This window comes from Musca domestica, unplaced genomic scaffold (genome assembly GCF_030504385.1).
Source record: "Musca domestica strain aabys unplaced genomic scaffold, Musca_domestica.polishedcontigs.V.1.1 26, whole genome shotgun sequence".
Taxonomy (NCBI): domain Eukaryota; kingdom Metazoa; phylum Arthropoda; class Insecta; order Diptera; family Muscidae; genus Musca; species Musca domestica.
The window spans coordinates 10325388-10341503 of record NW_026712283.1 but is presented as its reverse complement, the minus strand read 5'-3'; the positions used below and the strand labels follow the sequence as shown (position 1 = coordinate 10341503).

The following is a 16116-nucleotide window of genomic DNA, read 5'->3' as shown; positions in this document are numbered from 1 at the left end:
TTCTTGAAAAAATATTCTTAAAAATCCACATTCATTGTTCTAAGAATCCTTGAAAAAATATTCGTTAAAAATCCACGTTTATTGTCCTGAGAATCCTGGAAGAAATATTCGTTAAAAATCCACGTTTATTATCCTGAGAATCCTTGAAAAAATATTATTTAAAAACCCACGTTTATTATCCTGAAAATACTTGAAAAAAATAATTTAAAAAATCCACGTTTATTGTCCTGAAAGTCATTGAAAAATTTTTCTTTAAATAATCCACATTTATTGTCTTGAAAGACCTTTAAAAATCGAATTTTCCTTTAAAATTCACTTTATTGTCCTGAGAATCCTTAAAAATATATTGTAATATAGTCTATATATCCTGATCCAGATTTAAAATAATTGTTTTTAATTTTAATGCCTCTTCCAGAAATGCCCGTCGCTGGCCCTTGATGATAGATCCTCAGGGTCAGGCCAATAAATGGATTAAGAATTTGGAAAAGAACAATAAACTTTGTGTGATACGCCTGAATCAACCCGATTACACTAGGGTTTTGGAAAATGCCATTCAATTTGGACTGCCAGTGCTGCTGGAAAATATTGGCGAAGAATTGGATCCGCTACTGGAATCAATTTTGCTCAAACAACTTTTTAAGCAGGGAGGAGCTTTGTGTATTAAACTGGGTGATTCGGTTATTGAATACAACCACAATTTTAAGTGAGTAAATATGGAATTCGGCTGTTTGGTCAGCCCAAAATTTCGATGGGGATTATGAAGTCTAGAATACCTTTGAATGAAAATGAACTAAAATCTAGATTCGAACTAATTAAACTCCATAGTCCCGTTATTTATATCCGAAATTTTATGATTTTTGAAAAAATTCCCTTTCAGATTCTATATGACAACAAAGCTACGCAATCCCCACTACTTGCCCGAGGTTGCAGTCAAGGTCACTCTCTTGAATTTCATGATTACCACCCAAGGTCTGCAAGATCAATTATTGGGTATTACGGTGGCTCGTGAACGTCCCGATCTGGAGGCCGAGAAGAATACTCTCATTGTCCAGGGTGCCGAAAATAAACGAATGTTAAAAGAGACTGAAGATCAAATTCTGGAAGTTTTATCATCAGCTGAAAATATTCTCGAAGATGAGACGGCTGTACAGGTTCTCAGCTCAGCCAAGGCTTTGGCAAATGACATCAACGAGAAACAGGTTGTCACTGAGGCTACGGAGAAGCAAATTGATACGGCCCGTCTGAGTTATGTCCCCATTGCGGAACATTCGACTATTTTGTTCTTTACGATTGGTGAGTTGGGAAACGATCGAAGATAATTTTATGGTCCTTTTGAAATTCTCTTTAAAAACCCAGGATTATTGGTCTAATGGTCCTTTTGCATTTTTTTATTCACGTTTCTTGGTCAGATGGTCCTTTTGAAATTATCTTTAAAAATCCAGAATTTTTGGTCTGAAATGCTTTTGAAATTCTCTTTAAAAATCCAGGATTATCAGTCTAATGGTCCTTTTGAATTTTTTTTAAAATCCACATTTCTTGGTCAGATGGTCCTTTTGAAATTTTCTTTAAAAATCCACGTTTTTTGGTCTGGTTGTCCTTTTGAAAAATTCTTTAAAAAATCGACGTTTCTTAGTCCGATGGTCCTTTGGAAAAATTATTTAAAAAATCGACGTTTCTTAGTCCGATGGTCCTTTGGAAAAATTATTTAAAAAATCGATGTTTCTTAGTCCGATGGTCCTTTTGAAAAATTCTTTAAAAAATCAACGTTTCTGGGTCTATTAATCCTTTTGAAAAATTCTTTAAAAAATCAACGTTTCTTGATCTGTTTATCCTTTTAAAGAATTCTTTAAAAAACCCACATTTCTTGGTCTGAGACCATCCTTTGAAGATTTTTCAATTTCCCCCGAAATCACTAATTATTCTCCCAAAAAAAAGATGTAATTGGCACACAATTTAAATTTTTTCCTCGAAAATTTGTTGCTGCTATTCAATTTGTTCCTCTTCTTGTGAGAACATAAACTCAAAACCAATATCCTGTGCTCTTCAGAAAAGCAGCTTTTACACTCCTTTTTGTTAATGGTAACCTCATGCTACCTTTGTAAGCTTTCAAGGATAATAACAGCAACAACAGTTTCCAGTCAATAACACAGTTGGTTGCTGGTCCTTGTGTATGCGTGTGTGTAGTTGTGTTCGTTAGAAGGTCCTTTGTTGTCTAAGTGTTTATAGTTTTTAATTTCCGCTTTATTGTGCTACTGATAGGTTTACAGCTTCCAGGGTATGGTTGCAGAGGTGGCACCAATGTTGCAAAATGTGGCGAAAAAGGACACTCGTGGACATGGGGGTTTCAGTATTTTGGCAAAAATACATTTTTGAGAGGAGACATTTGATATAGATACTGTTACACCCTACGATTCGGGTAAGAAAGTCCTTACAAAAATATTCTTAAACACAGCCAATTTGAAGTCTTTTTGGTCCTTGTTCTTTAAAAAATATTCTTAAAAAATCCACTGAGAGTTCTTTAAAAAATTCACTATTGAAGCCTGTTTGGTCCTAGAAAAATATTCTTTAAAAAATTCACTATTGAAGCCTGTTTGGTCCTTGAAAAATATTCTTTAAAAAATCCACGTTTAAGGCCTTTATGGTCCTTGAAAATTTTTCTTTAAAAAATCCACATTTAAGGTCCTTGAAAATTTTTCTTTAAAAAATCCACATTTAAGGCCTTTTTTGGTCCTTGAAAAATATTCTTTAAAAAATCAACATTTAAGGCCTTTTTGGTCCTTGGAAACAATTCTTTAAAAAATCCACGTTTAAGGACTTTTTGGTCCTTGAAATTTTTTCTTTAAAAAATCCACATTTAAGGACTTTTTGGTCCTTGAAAAATATTTAAAAAATCCACGTCTAAGGATTAACAGACCAAGAAACGAGAATGTTTAAAGAATTTTTCAAAAGAAAAATATTCTTTAAGAAATCCACGATTATAGTGTTGATAAACCTTTCGAAGAATTCATAAAAAATCTGAGAATTATTCGAATAATTCTTAAAAAAATTCACGATTAAAGCCTTGATAGTCCTTTTGAAAAATTCTTTAAAAATCCACATTTATAGACTTGATCCTGTTGATTAATTTTTGAAAATCCACTTTTAGAGCCTTGTTGGTCCTTTGGAAAATTCTTAAAAAGCCCGTAGTTTATAGGCTTGATGGTCATTGAAAAATATTTTTAAAAAATCCAACTGAGAGTTATTTAAAAATATTTTTCAAAAAGCCTGTTTAGTCCTTGGGAAAAATTCTTTAAAAAATCCATAGTTTATAGCCTGATGGTCCTTGAAAATTTTTCTTAAAAAATCCAAGTTTCTAGCATTGAGAGTCATTTAAAAAAAAAAAACCTTTTTGGTCCTTGGAAAATATTTTAAAAAAATCTGCATTGATAGCCTTGATGGTCCTTTTGAAAAATTCTTGTTCTGAATACACGTTTTCGGTATGGAGAGTCCTTCCAAAAATATTCTTAAAAAATCTAGTTTCTAGTTTCGTTCGTCCTTGAGCAATTATTTCTTAAAAATCTAAGGTTCATGATCTTGTTGGTCCTCAAAACAATTTCTTAAAATATATACTTTTCAAAAATCCGCCTTCTCCTAATAGTCCTTATCTTAACCCATGGTCCATATCAATTAACCCCCTGCCTTGTGTAGGGTATGGGAAAACGTTGGAATAAAGTCAATGTCTGTTTCTGACATTTACCATTAAAGCTTGTCAAAACAGCAGGATACTTTGTTTGGGGGCTCCATTCATCTCACTTTTTTTCTATGAAAATTCCATTAAATTTTTAAAGCATTTAATTTCCAAGGCTTTAAAGGATATTGAGGATAGGTGCGAGTGTGTGCGTTTTATTTAATCTGTTTCAGTTAAATGCCATTTGAATTGCTCTCCCTCCGCCCCCTCTTTACCGCTAGTAATTCCAATTAAAATTCGTTACAATTTCACAATCATATCCGGCGCTTATCGGTGGCACGCACACACGGGCGTGTGGCTTTTACAATGAATGAATGCGTTTTGTAAAAATGTCTGCGGTTTTGGGATTGTATTTGAAATGATTCTGCTGCTGGTGCCTTGGTCCTGCACCCAATCAACCTGCCATCCTTTCCTCCTCCAATTTTCCATTCTACAACCACGACATTCAAGTGTCATTTAGCATTTTAACAAATCCATTGCTTTTATCCGCCAGGCCCCCACCATCATCCATCCAAACGTCATTTATTGCACTTTACTTCGTTTCATTTGGCGGCAGCGGATTTACTTGGCAACTGGCCGCAGCCATATGGCCCACAAGCCATGGCGACTTGGTGCCTGGCTGCTCCACAATATTATTATCATTCTAAATTAATACTCGAGAATGAATGAAAAATCTCATTAATTTTCATTACAGTCGAATTGGCCAACATCGATCCGATGTATCAATACAGCTTAGCCTGGTTTGTGGGTTTGTACACGGCCTCCATTGACAATACGGAAAAGGTCGATGATATTGTGGAGCGTTTAAAGGATTTGCGAGCGCATTTCACCTACAGCCTGTATGTGAACATATGCCGGAGTTTGTTCGAGAGGGTAAGTACAAAAAACAAATTATTTGAAAAATCGGCCTTTATAGCCTTTTGAAAAATGATCCTTTTGAAAAATTCCTTAAAAAATCCACGTTTCTTGATATGTTAATCCTTTAAAAAATTCTTTAAAAAACCACGTATCTTGGTCTGATGGTTCTTTTGAAAAATTCTTTAAAAAATCCACGTTTCTTGGTCAGATAGTCCTTTTGAAAAATTCTTTAAAAAATCCACGTTTCTTGGTCAGATAGTCCTTTTGAAAAATTCTTTAAAAAATCCACGTTTCTTGGTCAGATAGTCCTTTTGAAAAATTCTTTAAAAAATCCACGTTTCTTGGTCAGATAGTCCTTTTGAAAAATTCTTTAAAAAATCCACGTTTCTTGGTCAGATAGTCCTTTTGAAAAATTCTTTAAAAAATCCACGTTTCTTGGTCAGATAGTCCTTTTGAAAAATTCTTTAAAAAATCCACGTTTCTTGGTCAGATAGTCCTTTTGAAAAAATCTTTAAAAAATCCACGTTTCTTGTTCTGTTAGTCCTCTTGAAAAAATCTTTAAAAAATCCACGTTTCTTGCTCTGTTAATCCTTTTGAAAAAATCTTTAAAAAATCCACGTTTTCTGTTCTGTTAGACCTCTTGAAAAAATCTTTAAAAAATCCAAATTCTTGGTCTGCTAGTCCTTTAAAAAATTCATGTTTATAGCCTTGATGTTGCTTTTGAAAAATTCTTTAAAAACTCCATGTTTATAGCCTTGATGTTGCTTTTGAAAAATTCTTTAAAAACTCCATGTTAATAGCCTTGATGTTGCTTTTGAAAAATTCTTTAAAAATCACGTTTATAGCCTTGATGTTGCTTTTGAAAAATTCTTTAAAAAATCCACGTTTATAGCCTTGATGTTGCATTTGAAAAATCCTTTAAAAAATCCACGTTTATAGCTTTGATGTTGCTTTTCAAAAATTCTTTAAAAAATCCACGTTTATAGCCTTGATGTTGCTTTTCAAAAATGTTTTAAAAAATCCACGTTTATAGTCTTGATGTTGCTTTTCAAAAATGTTTTAAAAAATCCACGTTTATAGCCTTGATGTTGCTTTTGAAAAATTTTTTAAAAAATCCACGTCTATAGCCTTGATGTTGCTTTTGAAAAATTTTTTAAAAAATCACATTTATAGTTTTGATGTTGCTTGTCAAAAAATGCTTTAATAAATCCATATTTATAGCCTTGATGTTGCCTTTGAAAAATTCTTTAAAAAATCCACGTTTATAGCCTTGATTTTGCTTTTCAAAATTTCTTTAAAAAATCTACGTTTATAGCTTTAATGTTGCTTTTGAAAAAATCCACGTCTATAGCCTTGATTTTGCTTTTCAAGATTTCTTTAAAAAATCCACGTTTATAGCTTTGATGTTGCTTTTCAAAAATTCTTTAAAAAATCCACGCTTATAGCCTTGATGTTGCTTTTCAAAAATTCTTTAAAAAATCCACGTTTATAGCTTTGATGTTGCTTTTCAAAAATTCTTTAAAAAATCCACGCTTATAGCCTTGATGTTGCTTTTCAAAAATTCTTTAAAAAATCCACGTTTATAGCTTTGATGTTGCTTTTCAAAAATTCTTTAAAAAATCCACGCTTATAGCCTTGATGTTGCTTTTAAAAAAATTCTTTAAAAAATCCACGTTTATAGCCTTGATGTTGCTTTTAAAAAAATTCTTTAAAAAATCCACGTTTATAGTCTTGATATTACTTTTAAAAAAATTCTTTAATAAATCCACTTTTATAGCCTTGATGTTGCTTTTGAAAAATTCTTTAAAAAAAATCCACGTTTTAGCCTTGATGTTGCTTTTGAAAAATTCTTTAAAAAATCCACGTTTATAGCCTTGATGTTGCTTTTAAAAAAATTCTTTAAAAAATCCACGTTTATAGTCTTGATATTACTTTTAAAAAAATTCTTTAATAAATCCACTTTTATAGCCTTGATGTTGCTTTTGAAAAATTCTTTAAAAAAAAATCCACGTTTTAGCCTTGATGTTGCTTTTGAAAAATTCTTTAAAAAATCCACGTTTATAGCCTTGATGTTGCTTTTGAAAAATTCTTTATAAAATCCACGTTTATAGCCTTGATGTTGGTTTTCAAAAATTCTTTAAAAAATCCACGTTTATAGCCTTGATGTTGGTTTTCAAAAATTCTTTAAAAAATCCACGTTTATAGCCTTGATGTTGGTTTTCAAAAATTCTTTAAAAAATCCACGTTTATAGCCTTGATGTTGGTTTTCAAAAATTCTTTAAAAAATCCACGTTTATAGCCTTGATGTTGGTTTTCAAAAATTCTTTAAAAAATCCACGTTTATAGCCTTGATGTTGGTGTTCAAAAATTCTTTAAAAAATCCACGTTTATAGCCTTGATGTTGGTTTTCAAAAATTCTTTAAAAAATCCACGTTTATAGCCTTGATGTTGGTTTTCAAAAATTCTTTAAAAAATCCACGTTTATAGCCTTGATGTTGGTTTTCAAAAATTCCTTAAAAAATCCACGTTTATAGCCTTGATGTTGGTTTTCAAAAATTCTTTAAAAAATCCAAGTTTATAGCCTTGATGTTGCTTTTCAAAAATTCTTTAAAAAATCCACGTTTATAGCCTTGAGGGTCCTCTGGAAAAATTCTTTAAAAAAATCCACGTTCATAGCCTTGATGTTGCTTTTCAAAAATTCTTTAAAAAATCCACGTTTATGGCCTTGTGGGTTCTCTGGAAAAATTCTTTAAAAAATCCACGTTTATAGCCTTGATGTGGCATTTCAAGAATTCTTTAAAACATCCACGTTTATAGCCTTGATGTTGCTTTTCAAAAATTCTTTAAAAAATCCACGTTTATAGCCTAGATGGTCCTTTTAATTGTCCCTGGCCCTGTTTGGTGCAATTTAATCCTGCCCTCTCCTTTCATTAGCTCAGTTGTGGCTAATTAAGTTAATTAATGTAAAAAAAATATTCAAATTAATTTGAAAAGTTCACAAAAGCATTGGGTCTGTCGTATGTATGTCTGCCTGTGCGGAATTGTAAATTGACATTATGTAAATCGGCTTGTGGATATCTCCGGTGGACATTTGTTGTTTTTTGTGTTTGACATTTGTTGTATTTTGGCTGGCTTTACTGGTCGTGACATTTGTCATTGCCCATTTGCCATGTAACTTAATTGCAAATTTGTGGAAAATGTAATTGAGCCGTTCTAGTCCCACAAGAGAAGGAACGATTGGGGAATATTGAGAAATCGGATGAAAACTTTAGTGCGTTACATTCATGAGAAAAAATAAAAACTTTTTCGTGGAAGTTCAAAAATTTCAAATTGCATTTTTCTCTTAATTAAACCCCATTTTTCCATCCAAAAAGATGGCTTTGTGGTTTTTACTGCTTAAAAAAATACCTTAACCTCTGATGACAATCTGCCTCAAATTTACCAACATTTGCAATCAGTTTCAATTTTTTTTTTTTTCTCATGAAACCTTTATTTTGTAATAACATTTCCAGATAAGTTTATTATAGTTTTTCTCTAGTTTTTATTTTAACATTTCCATATATCCTTTCAACATCATTTAATTTGAAATATGTGTATTTAACGAATGCATTTGCATTGCATACTTTTTTCTCTCGTTCTCGCTCTCTCTTTCTCTCCCACTCACACAACTACAATTGATTTACTTTTTCCGTTGCATTCCAAGTCCCCTTTAGTTTTCCATTAAAATTGCAACTTTCACTTACATGTCAAATGTGATGGTGCTATTTGTTTTTGTTATTGTTGCTGTTGGTTCTAGGATATTGCATAAAATTGAAATTATATTTCACACACAGACACACACACACATACATCCGCACACAAAAAATGCAATTTTCATCACTGTCAACTCAGTCAAGTGGAAAAATAAAATTCCAAAGAATTCAATGTGCATTCAGTCACAACCATACACATGCACCGCCACACACACACATATGCAGAGATACCAACTGACAGTCATTGAAAATTCTAAAAAAAATAGAAAAAAAGATGGAAAGTAATGCAAATACAAGCCCAGAAAAAATCTGATATTAAAATGGAAAGGTAACAAACGAGATTTAGGAAGTGGGGTCGACTTGAAAATGTTTTAAATGGCAACAGCTTTATCTAGAAACTTTGCTATAAAGGCCTCTGACGGGATTTTTGGAAATTCTTTGTTGAAAGGGTACAAAAAGTACAAAATGTTACGGCATTATCATTACAGACCGTAAAGGTTCAACTAGACGTGACATAAAATTTTGCCGAAATTTATGTCATATTGGAACTTTTCATTTGGAAGGAACTTGAAAAATATCAAAAAACTTCCGGAAACTACCACTTAAATAAAAATTGAAAAAAAAAATGGAGACTATACGAAGACGTGGACCTGCTTACGAAAATTTTTGTCATAGGTTGTAGTACCCATTACCAACTTCAAATACCAAATTTGAAACAATTCCTGTGAATAATTTCGCTAAAATCATAAAAATACCGAATATCAGAAGGTACCGTTATGTCAGGGCTATACGAAGACGTGGACCTTCATACGAAATTTTTTTCCATAGATTGTAGTAACCATTAAGATCTCTCAATACGAAATTTGAAACGATTCCGGTGAATAATGTTGTTGAAATAATGAAAGTACCGAATTTCGGGAGCTTTGAGGGAGAATTTATAGAGCTTTACGAAGACGTGGACCTGCATACAAAAATGTTTATCATAGGCTGTTGCACCCATTATGAACTTCAAATACAAAATTTAAAATAATTCCGGTAAAATATTTCGCTGAAATCATGAAAATACCGAATATCGGGAGGAACCTTTATATGGAGGCTATACGAAGACGTGGACCTGCATACAAAAATTTTTGCTATAGGCTATAGTACCCATTACGAACTTTAAATATGAAATTTGAAATAATTCCGGAAAATACTGTCCCTAAAAGCATGAAAATATCGAATATCGGGAGGTAACGTTATATAGGGTCTATACGAAGACGTGGACCTTCATACGAATTTTTTTCCATAGGCTGTAGCACCCATTGCGAACTTCAAATACAAAATTTGAAATAATTCCGGTAAATACTGTCGCTAAAATCATGAAAATACCGAATAATCTGAGGTGCCGTTATAAAGGGGCTACGGCGACGTGGACCTTCATACGATTTTTTTTCAATATTTTGTAGTAACCATTAAGATCTCCCAATACGAAATTTGAAACGATTACTGTGCATAATTTTGCTGAAATCATGAAAAGACCGAATATCGGGAGGTACCGTCATCCGCGGGCTATACGAAAATGTGGACCGACATAGCCCATTTACGAACTTAACCTGCCTACTGTTAAACTATGCATGTATGCAACATTTTTGCCTTCTATCTCAATTCGTTCGAACAATAGTGTGATTACACCCGACAGACAGACGGACATCGCTAGATCGTCTTGGAATTTTACGCTGATCCAGAATATACATGGTGAGATAAAAAAAAAACTGCAACAAAGTGAAACGCCATCATTTTTACATATTTTTCTTTATATTTAATTGAATGAAAGCTAAAAATGTCGGAAATAGCATCAAACTTTAGAATAAGTTTAGATTTGTTCGAATCGGTCAACTTTGGCACGAATTATGGCCTTCAAACGGCCAATGAAACCGTTGCACGCTGCCCGAATGTTGCTCTGCGGTATTTTTGGTCCATTCCAGGCGGAGCGCTTGCTTGAGGTGATCGACACTTTGTTATTTTTTAGTGGCAACCTTGATTTCCAAAATACTCCAGACACAATATGCCAATCGACCGTGGCATCAGAATTAATGCCGAATATTATCGCGAAAAATTCCGGAGGGTGTATTTAAGCCTTGGACACGCAAAAAATTCAAAAGGTACTAAAAGGTACAAAATGGTACAATTTGTTAATGATCAATCGATAAGAGCTACGAACAGCACTTAAAGATATAGGATGTGCTTCCAAAAATTTTCTCCAAATAATTCTGATTGTAGCCCCAAATTGCTGGCCTTCCATAAATATTTTTAAAAGTCAGCTAGCCTCCCTCCTCGTTAATAATCGACCGAGAAACTCTAAAAATTTAAATTCATCACAAGAGACCCTCTTAGTGTAGAAGTGTGTGATACGGCGAGATTTTCGAATCTTCGTACTTTAAAGTCACTAAAAGTACAAAAAAAACATATTGAGACACTATAAAATATAAATGAAAATTTCAACCCAATTGATGCTCCTTAAGCCACAGCTCTTAATAGTACAAGTTGTATTTCTTTCTTTATAACCAAAATCTCTTTTCCTACTATTCCTCTAAAGCTAAACACTCCACACACACATTTTTATTGTCAATGTGGTAAATGCTGGAAAATTTATTTTCCTCTTAGTTGTATTTGCAGTTGTTGGTTATTCTTTATTTTGTATTGTACAACAGCAACACACACACATACAGTGCATCAAATACACCTGTACTCCACGAATGCACAAACTGGCAACCCGGATGGATGTACGAATACAAAATTCCATCGGTTATACATCATAGAGAGATCTGGTATTCGTTGTAAATAAAATACGGAATACACAACAAAATGTGGGAGCAAGCACACAGTGGTGTGGAAATGAAGTTGGAAAAGTATGTTCAAAATGAAAATATTTAATATCACTATATTTTATATTCATAATTTTTAAGGACTATAAACATACAATAATGAAATATTTTTAAAACGACAAAAATGTTACAATAGTATTATTTTCAAAATATGTTTTCAGTAGCAATCATAAGTGTAACTGCGGAATTTTAATATTGCTGAAAGGTATATTAAGTCAAAAATAGTTGCTTTTTAAACAACAGCGCATAGTAGATTTTTTTTAATTTTATTGAAAGCATTAACAACAATACAAATGTCTTCAACAAAAAACCTGGTATTTTGAACACAATTTTTGGAAGTTCTATCTAGGCTACAAACTTTCGATTTAAAGAAAATTTGTATAATTTCCCAAGGATTTTTGCATATCTGGATTTTTATACTCTACACCACAAGGTGGTCAGGGTATTATGTCTTTGTTCATTTGTTTGTAACAGGCAAAAGGAAACGAGATAGACCAATAGTTCTTTTTGATGATCTGCATAGAATCACATTCTGAGTCGATTTATGCATGTCGGTCCGTCCGTCTGTCTGTCCGTCTGTCTGTCCGTCTGTCCATGTATTTTTGTAAACAAAGTACTGTTCGCATTTATTGCCGTATCTAGGTGAAATTTTACACAAATCATTTGTTTGGTCCAAGGACGAATCCTATTGAAATTGGAGATAATCGGTCAAAATTTAGATATAGCTCCCATATCTATCTTCGTCCGATTTGCCTTTTATTGTGCACCAAACGTGTAATATCAGCCCGAATAGTATGAAATTTTGCACATACAACCAAATTAGGCCTGAAAATAAGTATGTCAAATTTGATCGAAATCGGTTCAGATATAGCTATAGCTCCCATATATATTGTTCATCCGATTTGTTATTTTTGTCCTCCGCAGCCGTAATATGCACTCTGTAACAACAATATTTGGAGAAATATATCAAATGCAGCTCAGAAATACCTTTGCTAAATTTTGTCGAGATCGGTTCAGATTTGGATATAGCTCCCATATATAACTTCGTCCGACTTACCTTTTATTGTACACCAAACGTCTAATATTTGTCCAAATGGGATGGAAGTTAGCACATGCGGCCGAATTAAGTCTAGAAGCTAGTATATCAAATTTGGTGAAGATCGGTTCAGATATAACTATAGCTCCCATATATACTGTTCATCCGATTTGTTATATTTGTTACCCACAGCCGTAATATGCACTCCGTAACAACGATATTCAGGAAAATATATCAAATACTGCGCAGAAACATCTTTGCCAAATTTTATCGAAATCGGTTCTGATTTGGATATAGCTCTCATACATATCTTTATCCGATTTCGATTTAATTGTGCACCAAATGGGCAATATAAGTCCGAATTTAAAAGATACAAATGCTTCGGCATATTTAGTCCTTTCAACTTTAAATTATAATTATAGCGTGTATGATTGAATTCTCCCATAAAAACTTTTAATTGTTTTGCGGAGCTCTACTAAATTAGCAAAGTGGTGTAGGGTACCATAAAGTCGACCCCGCCCGACTTTAAGACTTTCTTTACTGGTTAAGAATATTTTTGTGGGACTAAAGAGTTTCAATCAGGGTTTTAAAAAAAATTTTAAGGTCTAGCTAGCTAGGTATTTTAAGAAACATTTTTAGAGGGTAAGAATTGTTTCGGACTATCAAGGCCTCATCTTTTTGTTTGTTATTATGTTTGGAAGTTCTTCATTTATTTTATAAATATTTTTTGGAGGAATTGTAGGGTCATAATTGGTCCGTGAATATTTTGCAATATACATACATGAAGATACACACAAAAACTGTCGAGATCAATGAGGGCCCATATCGGTCCATTACTTTTGGAAACAAGATCCCAGTCAAAACATCAGTCCCTCAAAAAGGCTCAACATTTTTAGTAATTGGACTACTCCCCGATTTCCAGAACTTCTATACACCTCAATATTTCTCTGAATATTACAGATAGGGCGTGTGAATTTAAATACTAAACAAGTAAAACTTACAACTTGTTCGACCGGGCCGAACTTTTAATACCCTCCACCATTTGGTATAAATTTGGCAATTTTCAAAAAAATTAAAAATTCTGTTAAAATCTTAAAAATACCGAATGTAGCCGTATATTGGGGTCTATACGACGACGTGGACCTGCATAGGCAACTTTTGTCATAAGCTATTATAATATAAAAAATGCTAAACTTGAAAAAAATATGTTTATAATGTAGCTAAAATAAATGAAATACCGAATATAGGGAGGTACCATACGTGGACCTGCACAGGCAATTTTCTGGTATAGACTGTAGTATCCATTACCAACTTCAAATAAAAATTTGAAATAATACAGGTAAATGATGTCGCTAAAATCATCCGAATACCGAATATCGGGGGTACTGTTATATGGGGGCTATACGAAGACGTGGACCTACATAGCCCATTTTCAATACCAAAAGGTCCTGCAGACATAATACACATTTGAGTAAATTTTTATCAACTCACTTTATTTCGTTCGGAAGCTAGAGTGATTTCCACAGACGGATATATGGACAGACGGACGGACATTGATAAATCGACATAGAATTGTATGGTGATCAAGAAAACGTATACTTTGTGGAGTCTAAAATGTATATTTCGAGGTGTTACAAACGGAATGACAAATTTAATATACCCTCCATACTATGGTGGAGGGTATAACAAGAAATATAAAAATCCTATTACTAAAGGTTGTTTTTGATAGTATCATCAAGGTTTGTTGTATATTCCCTAGTATTTGTCCGGGCTATACAAGAATATTTTAGAAATGACCATCAAATCATAAACTCTGTGCTGTGCAATATTGACTTTTGTGGATTTTCTTAAAAACATAAAAGTTTGCTGCAGAAAAAACCCATATTGAGAGCTTCCATAAATAGAAAACTTTTACGTAGAAGACCCTCATTTAATCGTACATACAGATAATCCCATACAGAAGAGTTTTAATGCATCTTTTGTAGGCTAAAGACATTCTATGGATTCTTTGATGCCTTTTTGTTACATTTTTAAATTTTTCATGTTCAACATTCTGTGTCCAACTCCCTACATAGCCGCGACCACAGTACACCCCTCTCTTTTTGTGACTTATGTACTCTTTTGTAAATACCAACATACATATATACATGTCTTTTACTTTCCTCATACATATCTCTACATTAGTATGATTTGCTTGCAACTGAACGTAAAATTCATGCAGGTGCCCATGTATATATGTACACAAGTATATACACATACATACACACCTACACACGGCTGTATGTAGTTGCATAGATGTGCCCGGAATGAAACACTACAAAAAGGCGGATGTGCGCCATTTTATGCACTTTAAAGTCTTAATTGCTGCAAATGATGTTAACGCTTACTTTGCTCTCTAAGTGGTTTTAATGGAAACATTATGAACAAAATATCCCAAAAATGTTGCAGGATGGATGGATGGATGGGTGGATGAATGGATGGCAGGTGGAATGAAAGATGACTGGGTGGACGAATGCTTGATTGTAGCCAAAAGACACTTGCTGAATAAGTAAGTGAAAGATAGAGAGTACCAACATTCAGATGACGGCAGTTAATATTAAAACATAAAAAACTATTTATTTTAAAGACAGGGCCTTATGAAATTTGTCCGCTTCAAAGCTGTAAGGATTTTGGGTATATTGTCTTTTGTTGAGTTCAGCATGTTGGAAGGGAGGATATGTTTAGTTCCTCCAATTTCTTTGTGAAATAAAGAATAAAATCTAACTTCTAGCTGATTGAAACTGCTGTTTATTGTAGTATTATTCAACATTTTTTTTGTCGTCGCACCTGAAAATGTGATACTGCTTTTTCTCCGATTACATATGATTCTGATATGCAAATAATTTCTAAAAACTATGGCAATTCCCTCCACTTGGTGAGCGAAATGTTTATACCATAGATATGCCATTCAATCTTTGATATATTGCATTCGAGAATGAATGAATCAAACATTCCAAAATGAACGTCGATTATAATTTTTCAAAATTTTTGCTACTTGTGGGGGTTGGGAGAAAGACTGAAGGACTAAAATTCAATCCATAAATGAGTTGTGCGAGGTTTGAACCACATCCGATACTTCATACGCTTGATATATTTATATTTCCTTGAAATTTTTGAACATTAATATGGCCAAAAGGGGAGCATATTTTATATGTCCTTAGCGGGACATTTCTAAATCATCTGCAAATACTAAATACATTTAAATCAGAACTTCAGCTCTTCCGGATTACAAACTACCAATTGTACGATATTTAGTAAATTTTTGTACTTTTAGCTCGATATTAGTACGAATTTCCCGAAATACTTTCGGTACACAATTTTGAACCAGGAATAATGATCTCCAAAACTTAAAAGTATGATGTATACAGGGAAGGGTGTCCTGTCCAATCGGACATGGAGACCTGAATTTGTAGAGATGGATCTTTTGCCTACAGTCAGGTTCAGCTAGGCAATATTGATCCAGGTTTTCGTATAGACCCCACCCACCTTAATGGCACCCCCGATGTCCCGATTCCACTTCATTTTTTAGTCATATTGCTCAAAGTTTTATATTTAAAGTTTGTAATATATACAGGGTTAGATAAAAAAACTGCGACAAAATCAAACGCCATAATTTTTGCTTTTTTTTTAAATTTTAATGAATGAAGCAAAAAATGTCGGAAATAGCATCAAATTTTAGAACAAGTTTAGATTTGTTCGAATTGGTCACCTTTGGAACGAATTTTGGCCTTCACACGGCCAATGAAACCGTCACACGCTGCTCGAATGTTGCTCTGCGGTATTTTGGTCCATTCTCGACGAAGCGCTTGCTTGAGGTAATCGACACTTTGGTATTTT

At 33.3% G+C, this 16116-nt stretch overlaps 1 protein-coding gene across 1 annotated transcript in view; it reads left to right on the top strand.

Annotated features, from left to right (window-relative positions):
- LOC101897091 (dynein axonemal heavy chain 7) overlaps positions 1-16116 on the top strand; it is a 102226-nt gene that overhangs the window by 47390 nt on the left and 38720 nt on the right. The window contains exons 22-24 of the mRNA XM_059123932.1: positions 416-703; positions 878-1293; positions 4422-4600. Coding sequence (XP_058979915.1) covers positions 416-703; positions 878-1293; positions 4422-4600 — 883 coding nt within the window. The remainder of the gene's footprint in view (positions 1-415; positions 704-877; positions 1294-4421; positions 4601-16116) is intronic.